Source organism: Plecotus auritus, assembly GCF_963455305.1.
Source record: "Plecotus auritus genome assembly, chromosome: 1".
In the NCBI taxonomy this organism is placed as follows: Eukaryota; Metazoa; Chordata; class Mammalia; order Chiroptera; family Vespertilionidae; genus Plecotus; species Plecotus auritus.
The window spans coordinates 26,367,640-26,388,840 of NC_137770.1; the positions used below are offsets into that span (position 1 = coordinate 26,367,640).

The following is a 21,201-nucleotide window of genomic DNA, read 5'->3' on the forward strand; positions in this document are numbered from 1 at the left end:
AAAACTATTTCTTTGGCTTGGGGATTTTCTGAGAGCTTCTCCAAGGAACTTGGAGCATCCTGGGAACTAAGCCTGGGATCATGTTAGCACCTCCCTACACAAGTGGGAGTGTCCCTGACACATGGCGGCTCTGGCCTGGAGCTCCAGGACGGGATGGGGTAGGGTGGCTTGATGGGACTGTCTGAGCCAGGGTTCTGACCAGACCTCTCTCCACCTCACTGCTTGTGGTGACTAAGATGCCCACTTTGGCTCCAGTGCCACCCCAAGGAAGCGGTCAGAGCCCATCTTTGGGCAGAACTTCTATAATGATTGGGAGGATTCATTAGGAGGAAAATCTGGAACAATGAATATTATGATAATTACCAACATGTGACAAGAATCGTGCTCAGAGTTTTACATACTTGTTCAGTGTTCACAATACCCCCCAACCCCCACCAAAGGAGGAATTTTCATCCCCATTTTACTGATAAAAAAAAATTAAGGCTCAGAGAAGTTGAGAATTTGCCCAAGTCTCTCCAGCCAGTGACAGGCAGCAGGCTAGCTTGCTATCCTTCAGATTGTGTGGAAGGAAGGAAGGAAGGAAGGAAGGAAGGAAGGAAGGAAGGAAGGAAGGGAGGGAGGGAGGGAGGGAGGGAGGGAGGGAGGGAGGGAGGGAGGAAGGAAGGAAGGAAGGAAGGAAGGAAGGAAGGAAGGAAGGAAGGAAGGAAGGGAGGGATGGAGGGTCAGAGGGAGGGAGGGAGGGAGGAAGGAATCCTTGGGGAGCGCCTACAGGCTGTGGCAGGCAGCGTGCTAGCTCAGTCTGCCATTGATTGTTTCAGTCAAGTTAATCATCACAACAACCCACCAACTGAGTGTCTGTCCACACTTCTACAGATGAGAAAAATTAAGACTGAAAGAGGATAAGCAATGTGCCTCAGGTCATATAGCTCTTCAGACTGGAGCCAGGAATTGAATGCAGGTCCGGCTGCCCCAGCACCCACCCTCTTTCACCCACTCTGGAACGTGAAAGTTTCTCTCCAGCTTACCTGCCTGAGTTTTACAAATTGGGGGTTTCAGCTCCAGCCTCATCACGTGCCCCTACACATCGAGCTCAGCCTCATCTGTGCGTGCTTGTGTGCGTGCATGCGTGTGTGTTCTCTGGGCAGAGGGATGTATGGCAGACCATCTGTCATCACAGCTGAGATCGGCATGGCTTGTAAAAACCCTGTGGCCAGACTTATGTCTCCACCTCCTCCTCCCTGAGCTCTGTCATGGAGTCAGGGCCAAAACTGTCCCCAGCCATTGGTTTGCTCTTGCTGAGGCCTTCCTGGGAGTCCCGTCAGCCAAGGGGGAGAATTTGCAGGGCAGGCTGCAGCCAGCGGCCCTCTGCTTCCTTCCCGGTGTGTACCCAGGCTGAGGTGCAGCAGTGAATGGACAGGGCCTGGGTCAGAGGCCAGAAGACCTGAGTTCCAGGCCCACATGTCCCGGTTTCCTCACATATGTCTGCCCTACATGATTCCCGGGCATTTTGTGATGTTCAGACTCCTTGGAGTTCAGGGTGATCCCAACTAACCCCTCAGGAGCTGCTTTGGCCTCCTTGGGTCTAAAAGTCCCAAATGCAAGGTCACCTGCAGCTTCCAAGTGTCTCCGTGGAAATCATGGGTTACCAGGCACTCTCTCTCTGTCCAGATATCACAAATCCCTCGCTGTCTACTCTCTGATCCTTGAGCTGAGAGGCCGTGAGGGCAGCACAGGTTCTTCACCATTTCCTTTATTGATCCTGCATAGCACTTCGGTTATATACACTGTGGAGCATTTGCCCAGCATCTAATTAGTTCCTCTGACCTCCTCCTTTTTGATCCCTTGTTAAAAAAAAAAAAAGGGGGTGGGGGGGGTCAAGGAAGAGGGAGGGTTCCCAGAAAGGGTGATACCCTTCCTGCTAGCAGGCATCTTCCTGTGACCTCCAGACCCTAGGATTCTCAGCTTTAGACACCTCCTAAGGCTTGCCGTGAAGTCAATCATTTATTTATTTGGAAGCAGTAGAGAGGAATGATTCAGAATTTATCCTCTGGAGGCAGATGCCAGGGATCATAATCCCAGCTCCAGCCACCTGCTGGGTGACAGAGGGCATGTTTCCTAACCCCTCTGTGCCTCGGTTTGCTCATCTATAAAATGGGGATAATAATAGTAAGTACCTCCAGAGCTGTTACAAGGATTAAATAAGTTAATATATGAAAAGCCTTCATAACAGGGCCTGGCCCCTAGTGAGCTCTGTTTTAGTGTTTGCTATGATTATTCATTCCACTGTGATTGAGTGCCATACTATCCCATCTGCTGCACTTGGCTCCAGAGACATAGCAACAATGAAGAAGATAAGGACCTTGTCCTTACGAGCTTACACTTTATGGGAGGAGATAGGCAAGCAAACAGCTCATCGTGTTAAGTGCTATGACAAGGGAAGGCCTGTGTGTGTTGGGAGCATTCGAGAGGCGTGCCTGGAGCGGGTGCCAGGGGCGGGTGTCAGGGGTGGTGATATCTGCCCTCCCTGCTCACTATGAATCAGACAGCTCAAGCGCTTTAGGCTGAGCCTAGCCCCCACGGTGGAGCAACATGCAAACCCTGAGCAAGGCCTTCCATGGCAGGCACAAAGATTACAACCTATATCCACATCCCTTTTATCTTAAAAAATGAAGCTTTACTCATTTATGTCCTCACTTGATCCATATATCAGACGGTCAGCAGTCATGTTTGGCACACACAGTGCAGGGAAGAGTGGGGTTCCCAGAAAAGGTGGTGCGCTCGTGTTTGTCTGGCATATCACAACACACAGCATACAGCAATGCTGGGCTCATGGGGTGTTTCAATTATGTCGTCTACTTTTAACCAGCAACCCTCACCAAGTGGAGCCCGGGATCCAAATGATGAAGATGGCCATGGCACTTTAGTGATATATACATTGTGGCAAATTTACCCAGCATCTAATTAGCTCTTCTGACCTTGCCATGAGTGTATAATGTGCCCAGAGATAGCAGCTAATGACAGGAGTCAAACTGTCTTGATTTAAAAAACATTTAAAAACAAGCCACTCAAACTTTGCTCTATAGGTGTACTCATCTCTTGGTATTTGCAAGGATTCATTTCAACAATAAAATATATAAAGAACTATCTTTTTTCAATCTTCACCAGAGAATATGTCTACTGATTTTTTGAGAGAGAGAGAGAGCGAGAGAGAGAGAAATCTATGTGAGAGAGAAATAGATTGGTTGCCTCTGGTATGCACCCCAACTGAGGACTGAACCCACACCTAGGTATGTGCCCTGACCGGAAATTGAACCCACAACCTTTAGGTGCATGGATGACACTCCAACCAACAGAGCCACCCGGCCAGTTGCAGAACTATCCTTGTGTAAGCCATTAAAGAAAGGATGAACCAGAGGACATATAATCTCGACAGTAAATGACTTCTTGAGTAAAAATAAGCTTTACTGAACAGCTCTGGCAGGTCACCCACTGATGTTGTGACTAGTAAGGTAACAGCGATGGAGAGGACTGGATGTCAAATTCCTCCACTGCAGGCTTCATGGGCCAGCTATGGCTGTAAACAAGTCAAAGCCGGAAGATAAATTGCTACCGGAAGTCATCACGCAGTTAACTTTACAAAACAAGACCTTTAAAGTCTGATGGTATCTTTATGGAACTTTGTGTTGGAATAGTGTCTGTGAAAATCCCTTGAGCCCTTTGAGAATTACTGGCTATGTCTTTCTTGGCAGAGGAATTGTCAAACTTAAAGATGAGCTACTCTTTGTTAAAAAACAAAAAGATTGATATTCTATATTTGCTGCCTTTTTCTGTGATGACAGATGGCTGGCAGTAGTATGCTACCTGCTAGAGCTTTTCAGCAAGGTCGACATACCAGTCTGTCCCTCCAAAGTAATGGAGACTTTTCCCTGTGTTTTATTTTTTTTTAATTAAAAAATTTTTAATTTCTCTATAAAGTAAAGGGCAATGTTGTGAAATCAAGGCAGGAGATGTACCAACACTGAAACACTGAGAATTATTTCCTTATTATGGGATGCTGTAAACCATCTCCATTTGCACACTTGAAAAACTTGAAAGCTGGAATTTTCTAACTTAGAATTTAATTTGTAAGAACAACTAACTGACCTCCCTACGGGAAGATGGAATTTTACTAGTCAGATTTCAACAGCATCGCATAATTGGTAAATGTGAGTGAAAAATAAATGTCATGGTTTTATAAGGGCAATCACTAATGAGTTTCTTCCCTCTTGATCTAGGATACTTTGTCAGCTAAATCAAGTATCAAAATAGACTGAACTTAGCCAGGGTGTGAATTGTATCCAGATGTTTAAAAAATAGTAAAACAGCCCTGGCTGGTGTGGCTCAGTTGGTTGGGTGTTGTCCCGCGCACTGAAAGGTTGTTGGTTCGATTCCTGGTCAGGGTACATGCCTAGATTTTGGATTCGTTCCCCGGTAGGGGGCATGCAGGATCAATGTTTCTCTCTCACATTGATGTTCCTCTCTCTCCCTCTCCCTTCTTCTCTCTCTAAAAATCAATAAAAAATATTTTTAAAAAACATCAGTAAAACAACTCTAGTTATGTAAGATGTAACCATTAGGAGAAATTGGGTGATGGATACTCAGGGACTATTTTTCTTGCAACTTCCTGCAAACCTATAACAAAACATTTTAAAAAAGTAATAAACGTGTTCAATCATATGTGATATTGTATTACATTGATACAGAGTAATATATATGGTATGTAATATAATCATATGCAAAATATATAGTGACTTAGTATCATTTTTATTAAGAGCAAGGTGGACTGAGAGTAGCCTGGTGGGAGCCAGGGCAGGGATTTCAGCTAAGGAGACACAGCTGGACATCCAGACTGCACCCCACTTCCCAGTGTGGGTGACAGAGGAACCCAATGGCCCTCATTGAGACATGTCTGTACCTTCACTCCTCAGCCTCTCCAGTGATTGAAAATGGCCAGCTAGAGTGTCCCCAGGGGTACAAGAGACTCAACCTCACTCACTGCCAAGGTAAGGATGACCAGGGCATGGCTGGGCTTGGGGAAGGGAAATGATGGAGGCCTGATGATGCAGGAATACCTCTACCCACCCTGCATCATCGGTGGACACTGCCTGCGTGGTCTCCACTGGGGATCTCTAGACCCCAGCTTGGGGAAGCTTTGGGGTTTGCTGGTTCCAGAGGCCTAAGGAAGTCAGGGGATGGGATAGATCAACCTGAGGAAGGACCTGCAGCCAAGCCCATCCCTTCCTCCCCATCTCTTCCCACCCACTCTCAGACCTGGGCCAGGTGCCTCTCTAGGAATGTGTGATGCCGTATCTGAGGGTGCCACCCCACTTCCCAAACATCCACTCACCTCCCGGGCTGACCTCCCTGATGGGAGGACTTTGGACTCCAGGGTGGGAGACCAGGTCAGCCTGATTTAGCAGAGACCTCTGTGGACTTTGCCCAGCAAGCACCTTCAGGGTTTCCCCTGCCTCAACCCACGGCCGGGCGGGGGTGTGGGTAGGGGTGGGGAGGAGGCACAGATGGAGGAGAGGGGACCATGAAGCACACCCCTGGCCTTGCTGGGCTGGCCTGGCTGGCAGGATCTGTAAGGCCAGTGGAGGCCCAGAGTGCTCTGCATTAGAAAGCCCCAGAGCAGCCAGGCCCAGGGGCCCCTTGGGACAAAGGGTGGGAAGGGGACTCAGCGATGGCTTCTGCAGGGGATTCCAGCGGGGTGGGCAGTAGGACCGGGACGGAGGGCTCCAGAGGCTTCACTAGGGAGGCCGCTGCCACTCAGCAGCTCAGGCTCTGAGTGAGGAGCCCTGCCGGCTGTGGGCCTGGCAATAGGTATGACAGGAGCAGGCCTTTCAGCCGTGAGAGGCTTCTGGGGCTGGCGGAGGTCAGCGAGGAGCTAAGCTTCCCAAAGGGGAGGCTGCCTTGCACGTACCGCTGTCTGTATGGCTACTTTGGGTGAAGCTGGGTTAGAGACCAGGGCTTGACCTAGGTGGCCTCCTAGGTACCTTCCCCCTGGAGGCTGCTTCAGGGGGGTGGAGCCTGAGGACACCCCAGGGTGGCTGGGTTAACTGTCTGTGGGATGCCAGGCCCCAGAGGCGATTTCTGGCCTGTGGATAAGAAAAGGTGCTTGCACCAGGCAAAAGGGCAGACGTCTGACCCAGCCCAGCCCAGCCCAGGGCCCGTCTTCCTCAGGGGCAGTGGGCTGAGGGCCTGGTGGACTGTGGTGTGGAGATGTCTTGATTTTGTCCTTGGAGGGTGCGGTAAGGCTGTTCATACCTAAATGGTGTCCAGCGGTTTCCCAGCCGGGGAAGGTAAAGTTATTTCCAGAATCTCAGCTGAGCTCTGCTCTCCAGCCACTGAGCCCCGGGGTACAGGATGCTCAGGGGCTCTCCCCAGGAACCTCCCCGTTCCTGAGTCTGGGGTGGTGGTCTCCATGTCTGCGAAGGGACCCACCCAACTCTGCACCCACGTGTGCCAGCTCCGCTCTCTCTCCATCCTTCTCTACTACTCCCACGGGGTAATTTTGGGGTGTTACTCTGAGCTGCATACATTGTGCCAGGCGCTAGTGCACAGGGATGGCTTAGACATGGCTGCTGCCCAGGTGGAGACAGACACCTAAGCGATTGCACAGCACCTGCCGCCTCACCCTGGTCGGTGCCTCCACCCTGCAGCTTGCTGCGTATCTGTTCCCCAGACTTGGGCCTGCGAGCTGTTTCTGGGTCTCTCAAGGAAGCCTGACCGGGAGGGACCGGGAAACCCTTTCTCCGCCCTTCAACCCCAGCTGTCGCCTTCTCCGCTTCCCCTGTTTGCATCCCAGCATGCCACGTACTAGCTGAGTGGATTTGGGCAAGTTATTCCCAGAGCCGCCATTTCCCCACCTATAAAATGAGTACATGTGGTCCTATTTGGTGAAATTGTTTGTGAAATTAAATGAGGTACCACATGGAAAGCACCGGGCACATAAGAGACTCGCGGTAAACATTAGCTTAATATCATGATCATTATTACTAGTTCCAGGACCAAGTGATTTGCCATTTTTAATTTGTTTTGTCCTCCTATGTGAGACCATTTGGTAGTTACTCTTATTAACCCCATTTTACAGATGGGAAAGTGAGGCACAGAGAGAGGGATCAACTTAATAAAGGGCAGCTCTCTTATTGTTGCCCCTTTACTTGGAGAAAGTATTTGAAGATCTCTGCCCCAGCCCTTCCCTCCATCAGACCTCACGAGGCGGGTCCATGGTCATCTCCTCCAACCCTGCAGATATCAACGAGTGCCTGACCCTGGGCCTGTGCAAGGACTCGGAGTGCGTGAACACCAGGGGCAGCTACCTGTGCACCTGCAGGCCCGGCCTCATGCTGGATCCGTCCAGGAGCCGCTGCGTGTGTGAGTGCAGGTGGGGAACAGGGGTGGGGGCCACTAGGAGGCAAGATGGGACCCTTGGGGTTCACGGGCCAGGCCCAGAGCAAAAGTTTCCCCCAGGCCCCTTCCCAAGGCCCAGTGGCTGCTACTCAACCTGGAATTGGGCCCAGTGTACAAAAACGGGTCCGTCCCCTCCTGCTGGGACAGACAGCTGCTACTCCACTTTGGGCTTTAGGCATTTCTTGGGACTTTGTAGTTTGGGATTTTCTACTGCTGTTTTTTCTCTAATCATTTCTATTCCGTCTTTGGCCTCATTTACTTTGGGTGATGTGTGTTGCCTCTGTTCTAACATCTGGCTGAGCAGAGGCTGCCTCTTCGGCGCCTGAAGGGGCCTGTCTGCAGCATGAATGCCACTGCTGCCAGCCCCAGGCCTTTCCACAATCCTGTGATTCCCCTTGGCTCTGCATGTGTCTCTGCATCCGTGAACACATACGTGTCACGAGTCATATTGGCATCGTGTCCGTGTGTGCGTGTGTGTACACCCGGGCAGCTGTTTCCAGTGACCTCTGTGGTTTCCAGAGGGGTGAGGCCCAGGCTGACAATCCCTCTCAGATGGCAGAGCTGACGCCACGGTCCAGACGGGGCTTTCCTGGGGCAGGGAGGCCTGACCAGAGCTGAATAAAACCAGTACTGACTGGCCTCTGCCAAGTGACCGCCCAGGTCAGGTCGGCCACCCCACTCAGCCGAGCTCCCTGTAGCTGGCTAAGCCCTCAGTCTGCAAACGGCCAGGCACTGGGTCTGAGGAGACCACAGAATGAACACGACTCCAGCGCCACCCAGAGGGAGCGCCCGTGTGAAGGGCGGACTCAGCCCAGTGTGTGTCTCCACAGGGAGAGCAGACAGTCAAAGCCTTGAGAGGGGACACCCAGGGAGTGTGAGGGGCCCAGGGTGGGAGGATATGTCAGGACGCTCTCAGAAGACCTCATGGTGACAGAGACAGGCAATCAAGGCCTTGAGGGGCATACAGCTCTTCTCCTCCCCACCCCACCCCACCCCACCCGTACTTTTATTAGGCAGGTGTATTTAATGTCGGAGGTGACATATTAGTGCCAGAAAGAGAGCCTTAATGCAGGGAAGCAGAAGTGGCCCTTGAGTGTTCTCCATCTCCCCTCCTTAGTGTTACCCCATCCAGCCTCCTCTGATGACTCATATCCATGAAGGGGGGCAGGAGGAAGCACTAAGTTTCTCTTCCCTTCATTTCTGAGCTTTGCCCCCCTTCCTGGCAGCTGACCAGGGCTAGTAGAACAGCTACAAGGGCCCTCTGGGCTGGGCAGCCTCCTCATATTCCCAGCTGTGTCACCTCGAAGGGACCAAGCCCTTCCCTACGGTAGCCCCAGGGAAGTGGCTGCTGGAGGCAGAGACTGAACCTGGAGACCATGGCTCATGACTAATAACTGACATGTGTATAGCACATGACTTGGACAGGACCCTTTCTCATATATCACTGTGAAGGTTTATTGGTCAGGAGTCTTTGGGTTGCAAGTGACAGAAACCCAACTCAAACCACTGTAAGCAAAAATGATTCATTGGTCCACACAACTAGGAGGTCCAGAGGTAGGTGTGCCTCAGGCTTGGCTGGATCCAAGCACCCACAGTGTCATTAGGATGTCTCTTGCTCTCTTCCTTCGGTGTTGATTTCTTTTTTTTTTTTTTTTTTAAATGTAAGCTATGTACCACTTATTTTTCTGAGCTTTTTTTTTTTTTTTAAATATATTTTATTGATTTCTTACAGAGAGGAAGGAAGAGGGATAGAGAGTTAGAAACATCGATGAGAGAGAAACATCGATCAGCTGCCTCCTGCACACCCCCCACCGGGGATGTGCCCGCAACCAAGTTACGTGCCCCTGACCGGAATCGAACCTGGGACCCCTCAGTCCACAGGCCGACGCTCCATCCACTGGGCCAAACCGGTTTTTGGCAGGTGTTGATTTCTTATTCCTTCAAAGGTACCCACCAGACACTCTAGGCCTATAACCTCCCACCCTTGAAACTCAACAACAACAACAAATAGGAACATAAAAAGCATCTCTTTTCTAATAATCCAGGAAGAGTCCCAAAGCTAATTCACATCATGGGCCTACTTATCAAGTGCCCATCCCTGATGCAATCACTGTGAGAAGGATATGGACTATACTCCTTCAACCAGGAAGTGGGGGACCAAGACTGAGGGGATAAAGGGTGGATCCACAGGAAAACCAGGATGCTGTTACCAGAGTATGAGCGACAGGCAGAAATACATGCATCCACCACTCATCGCCCTTAGTATGAAGGAGATAAGACCCAGGAGGTCATGTAGCTCATGGTGGGGCAGGGAATTGAACTTGGGCTGTAGAGTCCTGACAGGACTCCCAGAATCATCAATTCCTCAACTTTGAGTATTGCCCTTTTCACCCCACCCCTTCTCTTTATTCGTCCCTCTGAAGATTTCAGTCTCTTCCAATGAGGCATGGCTCCTCATCTTCCTTTGAGGTAATTTATAAGAGAATAGTCTATAATATTTACTATCAAAGTACAATCAAGGAGCCTGGCCGGTATGCTCAGTGGTTGAATATCAACCTATGAACCAGGAGGTCATGATTTGATTGTCAGTCAGGGCACATGCCTGGGTTATGGGCTCGATCCCCGGTCGGGGGTGTGCAGGAGGCGACTGATCGATGATTCTCTCTGATCATTGATGTTTCTGTCTCTCTCTCCCTCTCCTTTCCTCTCTAAAATCAATAAAAAATATATATATTTTAAAAAGTACAAGCAAGGGGACAATGGTAGTGGCATGGTTATTATTGAAACCCAGCCTAGCTCACCCTCACTGTGGCCCACCGGATTGATTCATGGATCTAGCCATCCATCAACCCATCAGATGCTGTGCAGGGTGCTTGATTACAAAGATGACAGTGTCCCTGCCCTGAAAGCTCCCCTCAGGCCTTTGGTTCTCACCTCGTCTATGGCCCTCAGAGCACACTGCTCCCCACTCAACCCCAGGCCCATGTTGGACTTGGATAAACACTTGTAACTCAGCACTTGTAAACAGGTTCTCCATGTGGTTAGGCGTCAGGGTCCCCTCAAACAGGTAACATGAGGAGGCGCTGAAGCATTCCACCACAGCTATTCTTCCTAACATTCTTGTGAGCATTTTCAGGACCCCAAACTCCCAGACTGACGCAGGCCAAGCCAATCCGAGTGCACGACCAGCCACTCCTCCATCCTCTGCCCTCTTGCCTGTGCTTTCTCTCCCCCGGCCACCTGCCCATCCCCACCTGCTATGTCTGTTTCAGCGGACAAGGCTGTCTCCATGCAGCAGGGGCTGTGCTACCGGTCCCTGGGGCCAGGCACCTGCACCCTGCCTCTGACCCAGAGGATCACCAAGCAGATATGCTGCTGCAGCCGAGTGGGCAAAGCATGGGGCAGCAAGTGTGAGAAATGCCCCCTGCCTGGCACAGGTAACCCTCTGTCCCCCTCTCAAGCTTCCTATAAGCAGTAGCCATTTTCCCCCACTTGGACCTAACCTTAAGCCAGAAGACCTTAGTCTTCCTGCCTGCTCAACTAGGGCCCCTAGGGCCCCTCCCTCCTTGCTGCTGCAATAGCCTTGTCTCCCAAAGGGAGGGGAGGGAGGATCCTGGGTCCCTGCAGGAACAGCATCTTCAGTGTGTCTCTGACCATTGACTTTGTAGAGGCCTTCAGGGAGATCTGCCCCGCCGGCCATGGCTACACCTACTCGAGCTCAGACATCCGCCTGACCATGAGGAAAGCCGAGGAGGAGGAACTGGCCAGGCCCTCGAGGGAGCAAGGGCAGAAGACCAGTGGGACCATGTCCAGACCAGCAGAGAGGCAGCCACTCCGGGCGGCCACCAGCACCTGGCTGGAGGCCGGGACCATTCCTGACAAGGGTATCTGGGTTGGGGGAGATGCCTGAGGGGCTCCCCTTCCACTTGGGTTACAGCACCTTAAAGAGCACTGGGAGTTTATCCTGGATGCGTGGCATCCATCTCTGGAGTCTTAGGAAAGGGACTTTGGAGCAGCAGCACCTAGCCCTGGGACCCTGCTCTCCTGGCCTGGCATGACAGGAAGTCCTCACCCACTTCCTCTCCCCTATGGGGTCAAGAGGTGCCCACATCCCAAGGAGTTGCTGGTGGAGGTGGGAGAGGTCAACAGCAGCCCCTGCCCCAGCTCCTCAGTCTTTCCATCCCCTGCCCCTGGCCATGCAGCTTCTGAGGCTGGTGCTGGCTTCAAGGCCTGAAGAGCTGGGGGGTGGATCCTGGGGAGTCTGGGTGCTCTCAATACCCAACCCTAGCCTCAGAGTCAAAGCACGAACTCCAGCTCAACTGTCTTGGGCCCAGGAGGCAAGGGACTGGGAGGAGACTGGGCTTGAGGCACCCCTGGCAGGTGCCCTGGGAAACCAGGCAGAAGGCATGCCCAAGTTACTGGTAACACAGAGTGCAGGAGGCCAGGGTTATAGTAGGACCAGGAGAACTATGTGATGGCCAAAATTTCTCCAGGAGAGAGGGAAGTCAGGACAGAGCCCTAGTCATCATGGGAACTGGACCCTGACTAGGGAGGAACAACTCCTCTCCTCCCTAGAACTGTTCCCCTGGTGAGAGGGAGGGGAAGAGTGACCTAGTGTGACTGGCAGGCTGGGGAGGGAGGAGGGTTACAGCTAGGACCACAGGGTGGACTGGCCCAGGTCGGGTGGGACTCCCATCACAGGAGGCCTTGGAGGGAAGTAGGAGGTTTCCTCCCACCAAGTGACACACCTTGTAGACACTCCAGATCTGGGATTCTGGGGTCTGTGATGGCCAGTCCCAGTGGGGCAGGAGGGGCAGAGGCAGGCATAAGAGTTTGAGCTCTCTCCACTGCTGACCTCTGGGGACAAGGTCAGGAGGTCACAGATGGAAGCAGCCCTGGCTATGGGTGGAGGGGAGAAGGCGGCCAGACTACCCTCCCTGAGCTCATGTTCTCACATTTCCTTCCCAGGTGACTCTCAGGCTGGCCAGGTGAGTGAGTCTTCTCACCAGGGAATTAGGCAAGTGTGGCAGAGGGGGACCTGGTAGCCACCAAGGCCATGGGGCAGTGTCCTATGAGGGAGGAAAGGGAGAAGGACAGAGTATATGTAGGATTTTAGTTGGAGAGATGCTGAAGTGGAGGGTTGATCCAAGGACCCAGTTTTATCCTAAAGGAAGTAATAATAGCTGCTGTTTATCAAGTAGCTTCTATGCTTTTTCACTTGAGATGGTCTGGGACCCCCTTCAGAAAAGAAGTAGGCACATGTCCTGTTAGTTCTGGCTGTCACTCAAGCAGATGAGGTCTAGAACTGGTTCTAGATCAATTTCAGATTTGGCATTTTCTGAGCTTGATTTGCTTAAACCTCAAGGTCTCCTCTGTGAGTGGCTCATGGGAAAGTAGAGGCAGAGCTGTGGATAGCCTCAAACCACTTCACTGAGAAACGGGGATCCCACCCCCTTCCCTGTGCCCAGCAGTCCCCTGTAAAGAACTGAGCATCCTCCTGGAAAACCATTCCAAAAGAATGAATCTGCTTCTTCCCTCGCCAGTCTGCCAATCCCTTCCCTGTCCCCTGCCCCTCCAACCTGCAAACCTGACTGTCCCCAAACACTTTTTATTTATCTTTTAAAAACATTTTTATTGATTCAGAGAGGAAGGGAGAGATAGAAACATCAATGATGAGAGAGAATCATTGATCCTGACTGGGAATGGAACCGTGATCTCCTGGCTCAACCACTTACCCAAACACTTTTTCTAACGAGCTTCTTCTCTCTCTGGAGAACCACGTGTTGTCTTCCCAGACCAAGTTCCACTTCCAAGTCCTCACAGTCCCAAGCTATGCATCCTCTGCCATCTCCCCTCCTGGTTCCCCATGGCTTATCTACCTCTGTCCGTGGGCTGTGGTGAGGGACAGCAGGTGTGGCCTGAGATCCCGCTTCACCACACTGGCCCTGTGACACTGGATAGACTAGTTAACCCCTGGAGCTTCTGCTGCTGTCTCTGAGGTCACAGCATTGATATGCTACTTGCTGAGATGACACAGAGCTGGCACATTACATGCATTTAATCATTACAACCTACTATGATAGGATAGTTGAGATTAATAAGATGTGGACATAAAGTGCCTAGCAAAATGCCCAGCATGTAGTAAGAAGTTAATACCAGGAATGCATGAAAAGTGAGTGAGTTGGATGGGAAGCCTGGTAGAAGGGAGTGAGTCATGGGGGTAACAGCCAAACCAAGAGAAACAGTCTTTTATTTCTGTGCAGGTCACAACCAGTGTTACTCAAGTCCCTGCCTGGGTCCCAGGTGAGTCCCTCCTCCTATCGGCTCCCAGCTCACAGAGAAGGGTGGGCAGGAGAGACCTTCATCCAGTAGTGGAGTTAGTACATGTGAGCTGATACATGGGGCTCCAATCAGATGAGGTCTTGGATGACAATGTGACCTGTGAATGCTTTTCCGGGAGCTCCATACACCTAAGGAGCCGGGGTTGGGGACAGGGCACTGTTCTGAAGTCAGAAAGCTGGCCCCCTGCTTCCTCACTATAAAACGGACACGAACGCCTACCCTCCCAAGGCCGACGAGATGTAGATGTTCATGGCAGAGCTCTGTGAACTGTAAAGCACTTTGCAAACAGAAGAATGCTGGCGTGGGAACCAGGAGACCGGCTTTGGAAGCCAGGTGGCCCTGGACAAGTGGCCCTTTCTGCAAGCTCAGTCTCCTCGTCTGTGACATGGAGCGTGAGGGGCTCTAAGACCCGATGAGCTCTCAGGTTCTCTGACTCTACTTGGGGCCAGGTCAGGTCTCAGGAGGCTAGGAGGCTAGGAGGTGAGGGGTGACCCGCCCTAGGCTCCACCCCTTGCTCTTGGAGTTGGGACAGCAGAGAGGAGCGCAGGGCCACTACCAGGAACCTGGAGGGAGCAGTGTCCCAGGTGGGAAGGTGGCTGGCCAAGGGGCTGTGCCCACCTGCTCTCCCTCTCCCCTCCCCCCTACAGGAGATGCCACAGGAAGACCAACGCCACCACTGCCTGGACAGGGGAGTCTAGAGATCCTGGAAGAAGAGCAAGTGACCGCCCCCACCGACGTGCTGGTGACCCTGGGCCCCCCAGGTACCTGCAGCCAGCCCTGCGAGGTGTAGGTGTGACTGCCCACAGCCGACTCGGGGCCTCTCCACCAAATGAACACACCGTCTGCAGCAACTCCCCCCAAGCTCAGCCCCGGCTCATCTCACAGAGACCACAGGGCCCTAGTGAGCACAGGAGTCCCGTCTGGTGCACGGGTCCAGCCAGGAAGGGGAAAGAGAAGGGACACCTTGGGGGAGAGTCTCACTCAGAGCCCAGAATCCAGGGGCCTCTGGAGGGTAGGGAGCCTCCGGAAGCCTGGCTCTTCCAGGCTGTTGACTCTGAGTCATCTGAGTGTCCTGGCAGTGGGCAGCCTCCTGCCCATGGGAGGGGCGACTTTCGGGAAGGTCGGGTTCTCAAGGCTGTTTAACTGCCGGGGAGCCTGTGTTCCCCCTCCACCTCGGCCACTACAATGGTGAGGGGGGCGGGGTGGGGCGATTCCTGGCAAATCCACCTCTCTCTGGAATGTGCCCTCCTCAAGGCTCATTGTTTGGGGACTTGGCTCAAGAGAAGCAAGGCCGCGTTACCTGCTGCTCCCTGCACACGTGTGAGCTCACGTGTGCTCTCGTGTGTGCCCTCACACGTGCCCAGATTTGCCGATCTCCTAACCTCACAGACTGAGGCCACCTTGGCGGAGACAGGTCTTTCTGGATTTCCCCTGGCAACGGGAGAGACCCTGCAGCCCGGTGGAAAAGTCCAGAAAATGTGGGGTGGAGTCGGGGTTTGTCTTCCTGGGCTTGAACCAGAGCACCCCATGGCCCCTCCCAGGCCCTCTCTCCTCTGGGCTCAGTGCACTGCTCCTCGTCCCCCCTCCACCTGACAGCAAGATGAGCTGGGAGAAGGGGCTCAGCTCACGAGTCCGAGTCTCTGACAGAGAAAATGGGCCTGGAGGCAGAGGCAGAGGAGCGGGGCAGGAGGGGCCGGGCCAGGCTCAGCCGCAGCTCTGAGGGGGACAGGATCCGCCCAACCACCACCAAAGCCTTGTGCCTGATCCCCCATCTTCCCTGTCATCCCCCAACCTCACCCCTCTGGGAGGACATTTAGAATCTGGCTGGGGGTCCTCTTGAGTCCGTGGCTGACACTTGAAGCCAGGCGAGCGACAGGGTACCCTTGCAAACAGGCCAGTGTGGACATTCAGTTCCGTTCAGTTTAGCAAACGCTGTGAAGCCCCCCTGCGCACCATCACAGGCCACGTCCCAACCCGTTCCCTTGGGGCCGGACAGGGAGCCCAGGGTGTATGGGCTTCCTGCTAAGACATCCGGGCGGACACAGAGGCTGAAAGCATCCTTCATGCAGTCAGTGCTGTGTCCATTCAGCATGTGCTGAGTGCTGGGTACTTTTCTGGTATTAAGGACACAGCTCAAACAAGTGAGGGTCTCTGCCCTCTATGCAGCCTCAGCCCTGAGTCCTGGTGAGCCTCCAAACCGTTTCTGAATTCAGCACCTGTCTCCTCACTTTTCACCCCATTGCACCACCCAAGGCGGTCCTTGTTTACATGGTGTCAGCGGGTTTCTAAGGGCCCCTGTGCCTCCCTTCCCATCTTCCTGAGCAAGGTGGCATGGCAAGATGAGTGGTGTTTCTGAGAGGGCTCTGATCACACCCCACCTTGCGTGACCCCTTGCTGACATGTCTCAAGGTGGCATTCAAGGCCCTGCTCAGTTGGCCCCACCCCGCCGTCCCTGCAGTTCTTCCCAGCACCCTGCTCACCAGATCTGCCTGTCAGCCTGTCTGTCTGTCAAGGGGAAACTGGGGAGGATTTGCCAGGGAAGGGAATCACTGGGCACCGTTGTGAGAGCCGTGCCTGTATTCAGGGTAAGGTTAGGCTGGAGACCTCAGCGGGGCGGGCCCTGCAGGGACTCAGGACATGGGCCATTGGCATCTGCTTGATCTTGGTCAGAGCGACGCACTCCTGAGAGCTCCGTCCTGGTGGGGCTCAGGGCCCTGGGAGTAGGTGCGGGGGCAGCTTATACAGGCCATGTGGATGTGGGAGGGCCCCATTAAGGGTGAGATGAGGTTTCTGTGGGTCCTTTGAGGCCAAGGTACCCTGACCCCACACTCTTCCCACTCTGCTCCACTGCCTTGGCCCCTCCCCTGTGTCCCCATAACGTCGGCTTTGCTCTGTCTCCCACAGATATTGACAGATGTGCCGCTGGAGCCACCAACATCTGTGGCCCCGGAACCTGTGTGAACCTCCCAGATGGATACAGATGCGTCTGCAGCCCCGGCTACCGGCTGCACCCCAGCCAGACCCACTGCACAGGTATTCACTGGGGAGTCCTGGGCTCACTGAGTGTCTGGGGGGATAGGAGCAGGGCTGCTAGGGGACAGAGTCAACAGTCCAGGCAGCAGGAGGCCCAAGCAGTGCTGTGTGGTTGGTGGGTTGAGGAGGAGCATAGACGCTTTGGACAAAGCTGACCTTAACCTTGGGGAGACCAATCTCTGGGAGCAGCATCTGATGAGTCTCCAGGACTCCAAGAGTGTGGGAAGCCACCCTAGGGCCCCCAGACAGGTGCCCGGCGCCCTCAGCTCTGAGTTCAGCCCACCCCTCAAACTGGCCATCTTGCTGCCTGCAGGGTGGACCAAGGTCTGTCTTCGTAAATGTCTCCACCAAGGCCATCCCTGGTAGAGAGGTTTGGGGGCCAAGACAAATCATCAAGTGTTGGCCTGACCGCCCCCCTGCCGCCCCCCAATATTATTATACAAAGGGGACACATCCACTGCGCCTTGAAGGAGAAAGGAAGTGATCACGGGGCCACTGGAGGAGGGAGCCATGGGACAGGGAGGAGGCATAGGGCAGCCTGAGGGGGCCCAATGGGCTGACTTCATGGCTCCCAGCCTTAGAGATATTTCATCTCTCCAGCCTCCTCTGCTCCCTCACCCTCTTCTTGCCCCACAGCGCCATCCCCTGTCCAGCCCTGCGCATGGGCAGGTGCTGGCACATGCCCAAAGAAAGGCTCTCCTGATCTTCCTCCCCTCCTCCCTCTGCTTAGATGACAATGAGTGTCTGAGGGACCCCTGCACGGGAAAAGGGCGCTGTGTCAACCATGTGGGCTCCTACTCCTGCCTCTGCTACCCTGGCTACACACCGGCCACCTCAGGGACCACGCAGGAATGCCAAGGTAAGCCCTTGCCCTTGGGATGGGCACAGGACCCCACAGAGAGCTGAAGTGGAAGAGGATCCAGGCATTCTCAGCACTCAGCTCTGCGGTGTGGGAGTGCGGGGCCCAGGGATCCAAGACCAGGGCTCCGAGCTAGACCTGGGCGAAAGCCGACTCCCCTGACACCGAGCTTGAGAGGTCAGGATGTGAAAGGCAGCAGCAGGCCCAAAGGCTCAGGGAACTGTGGCAAAAGCCAGGAGTGTGGGGGTCCAGGGAGAGGAGGACTAACAGCCAGGTCCCCAAATTCTGAGTGACAAGGAGCTGCTTTCCTTGTGGTAAGGAGGGCGACCCGTGAGGATGCCGAGTGAGACTCCTGGCAGACGGGGGAGAGACCGTGCCTTTGGGAGAGGAGCGTGGGTCCTCTGCAGCTGGGATGGGCACAGGGCCCCAAACCCTGCAGGGGTAACGGCGCTCCCGGCACAGACCCTTTAATATGCAGCAACCACACTGTGATACCTACATTTTCACAGAAGAGACCACAGAGAACATGATGCAGCGCTTTCCAAGCCGGGACTTAATATCTTAACACAACTGGGTTCTTCTCCTGGAGAATGGCACTGCCTTCTTGGGGCCCACATTGTGGTTCTGGCCTGGGCAGCCCAGCAGCGGTCACTCAAGGGCCCCTCCGGAAAGCTGTGTATCCTCCCATTGCCAGGGTTCTAACCCTCAAGGATCTGGTCCCCTCACCGATTGTGGGGGGAAAGGGAGCAGAGGAGACAAACCACTTCTTTAACCGAAGGGTGGCAGACTTGTGTGCATCATTCACTCAGCACTCAAGCACTGAGCACCTATGTGCCAGGAGCCGTGTAAGCTCTGGGGACAGTGGGAAGAGTAAGACGTAAATGGTGGCCCCAGGGGGTGAGGAGACAACTGGTTCTGTGTGGAAGAATGGGAAGGTTTCCCTCTGGATGTGTTTGAGCTGGGGCAGAACCGTTTCATGAGCACTTATTACATGCTGGCACTGTCCTAAGCACTTCATGAAGCTCATTATCCCAACCCTATGCAATAGAAATCCTTATACTCATTTTATAGCTTAGCAAACTGAGGCTCAGAGAGGTGGATTGAAACACCCAGGCACCTCACATCTAGTTGTGGCAGAGCTTTGCTTCCAACAACACACTCCCTTACACACAGTGAAGGCCGGGAGGGAGTGGAACCATTTCTGCAGGGAGCAGAGTAGTGGACAGGCCTGGCACGCTCTGGGAATTACAAATCCAGCGTGACGAGGGTGTGGGGCATGTGGAGGAAGTGGCAGGAGCGGAGGCCAGTGGTGAAGTGTCATGAGTGCCAGGCTGAAGTGCTTGGACGCTGTCCCACAGGCAGTGGCAGCCCGTAGAGATCTGAAAGCAGCGGGTGGCGATTCGGTCAGCTGGCTTTCAGGGAAGTGAACCAGGCAACAGTGCTCCCAACAACCGGAGCTGGCGAGGGGAGAGGCTGGGGCAAGGGGCTTCTCTAGGCTTCACAGCCTTGGCAGGTGTTATAGGCCAGAGGCACTGCTCTCGGCAGGCCCAGCCCTGGGCGCTGGCTGCTGCGGGGAATGGTGTCACCAGGATTGGCCCAGATAAGGGGTTCTGCTGTGTGCCAGCCTGGGTGTCCGGGATGTCTCTGCCAGACCTGACAGCTGGGAGAGGAGGGAAGAAGCTCAAGGTCAGCTGTCTCCCAGTGGGGTCTGGCTGCCACTTAACGAGGCCTTAGCCAGGATAACACTTCCAAATGTTACTAGTCTCAGGAAACGATATGTCATTATTTTAATTATTTACTTTATGAATTATTTCATTAATGTGCAATTTCTAGAATTCAAATAATATAAACATAATTGATTAATATAAATGATTTGACTAGTAAATATATAAAATAAGTTACTTTACTAATTAGTATGAGATCTCTTTGTAGGTTGGCCTTTGGGTTTCCTTACCTGGACATGGCTTGTTCCTGTCTTTTGCTCAGTTTTCCAGAGGTGGTTGCTGGTTTTCCTTGCGACTCTTTTGGAGTTTTTTTTATATTCCAGATACTTGCCTGGGTTTAGATACTGCAACTCTCCCATTTTGTCCTCCGTCCATTGTCCTTATTCACACACCCTTTTTAAAATATATATATATTTTTTATTGATTTCAGAGAGGAAGGGAGAGGGAGAAAGAGATGGAAATATAAATGATAAGAGAGAATCATCAATCGGCTGCCTCCTGTATGCCCCCCTACTGGGGATCAAGCCTGCAACCCAGGCATATGCCCTTGACTGGAATCGAACCCAGGACCCTTCAGTCTAAAAGCCAGTGCTCTATCCACTGAACAAAACTGGCTAGGGCTCACACACCCTTTTTAAAAACAGAAATCCCCAGAAGAAAACAAAATGAAACAGAAATCCTTAATTCTGATGTATCAAAATTCACCGTTTTGTCTTATTTTTATGCTTTTGGGGCTTAAGAAGTCCTTCCCCACCCTTAAGTCACAAAGCTATTCTCCTACATGTTCTTTCATTAAAGTTATAGTTTTGCCCTCTGTGGCATGTTTAACTCTTCTGGAGTCCCCCCTTGTACTAGTATGTGTGTTAAGAGCCAGGCTTTTTCCATTTCTATTTCTCTCCATAGAGCACATCCGTGTTCCAGCCTCATCCATCACAGTCATCCTGTCTCCCCCCTCCCACCCGCCTCAGTTTGTGGGTCCTTTATCAAGTTCCCACAAGAGGCTCTGCCACTGAGCTCACTCTTCTCTTCCATTGGGATTAGAGCTTCTAAAGTGAGGACCAGCTATTTCGGAATTGCCTGGAGAGTTACTAAAATGCAAGTTCCTGGGCCCATCCAGTGCGGGTCAGCATCTCCAGATGTGGGCCTGAGAGCATGCATTTTACACCTTCTGCCCGTGCCTCCGCTGTACACTGAAGTGTTATGAAAGGAAAACACCGTCCATGAGCAAATGATTATTATTCCATTCATGCAATATGCACTTTTGGGGTTCTGTGCTGGGCACTGGTGGTCAGTAGGATAATAAAGCATATTCTTGGCATTTGGGGAGAAAAATAAAACAAGCAGATGAGCAGCTACTGTTAGGGGCTGGGTCCTGAGGGAACCCTGGGAAGGGGCATGTGGGTCAGAGGGGAGAAGTCAGACTCACCTGAGAGATGAGTAGGAGACAACCAAGCCGGTGGGCTGCAAGGCAAGGAATCAGCATGTGCAGAAGCTCAGAGGCAAGTCCTGTGTGGCTGAGGTTAGAAGGTGTATGGGAGGCAGGAACCGGGGTGAGAGACTTGGCAGGGGCAGTGCATGAGAGATCTTACCTGCCAGGCTGAGGAGCTTGGGTTTTATGGGGTAGGTTTAATGCTATAATAATAATAGCTAACTTTTCTTCAATGCCTACTTTGTGCCAGGCCTTGAGCTAAACTCTTCACCTGGATTATCTCATTTAATCTGCACAAGGACTCTATGAAGTATTTGAACCAGGGCTGGGGGTGGAGGCAAAGGTGATTCCTCCATTCATTT

The 21,201-nt window shown here is 52.8% G+C and overlaps 1 protein-coding gene across 1 annotated transcript in view; it reads left to right on the forward strand.

The window, feature by feature from the left end:
- The window catches only part of LTBP2 (latent transforming growth factor beta binding protein 2), a gene marked incomplete at its 5' end in the record, with an annotated part of 94,206 nt that overhangs the window by 52,521 nt on the left and 20,484 nt on the right, over positions 1-21,201 (forward strand). The window contains 9 exons of the mRNA XM_080679759.1: positions 4,968-5,042; positions 7,294-7,416; positions 10,725-10,889; positions 11,121-11,336; positions 12,421-12,440; positions 13,716-13,755; positions 14,442-14,555; positions 16,699-16,827; positions 17,558-17,686. Of these exons, the coding sequence (XP_080535885.1) occupies positions 4,968-5,042; positions 7,294-7,416; positions 10,725-10,889; positions 11,121-11,336; positions 12,421-12,440; positions 13,716-13,755; positions 14,442-14,555; positions 16,699-16,827; positions 17,558-17,686 (1,011 nt within the window). The remainder of the gene's footprint in view (positions 1-4,967; positions 5,043-7,293; positions 7,417-10,724; positions 10,890-11,120; positions 11,337-12,420; positions 12,441-13,715; positions 13,756-14,441; positions 14,556-16,698; positions 16,828-17,557; positions 17,687-21,201) is intronic.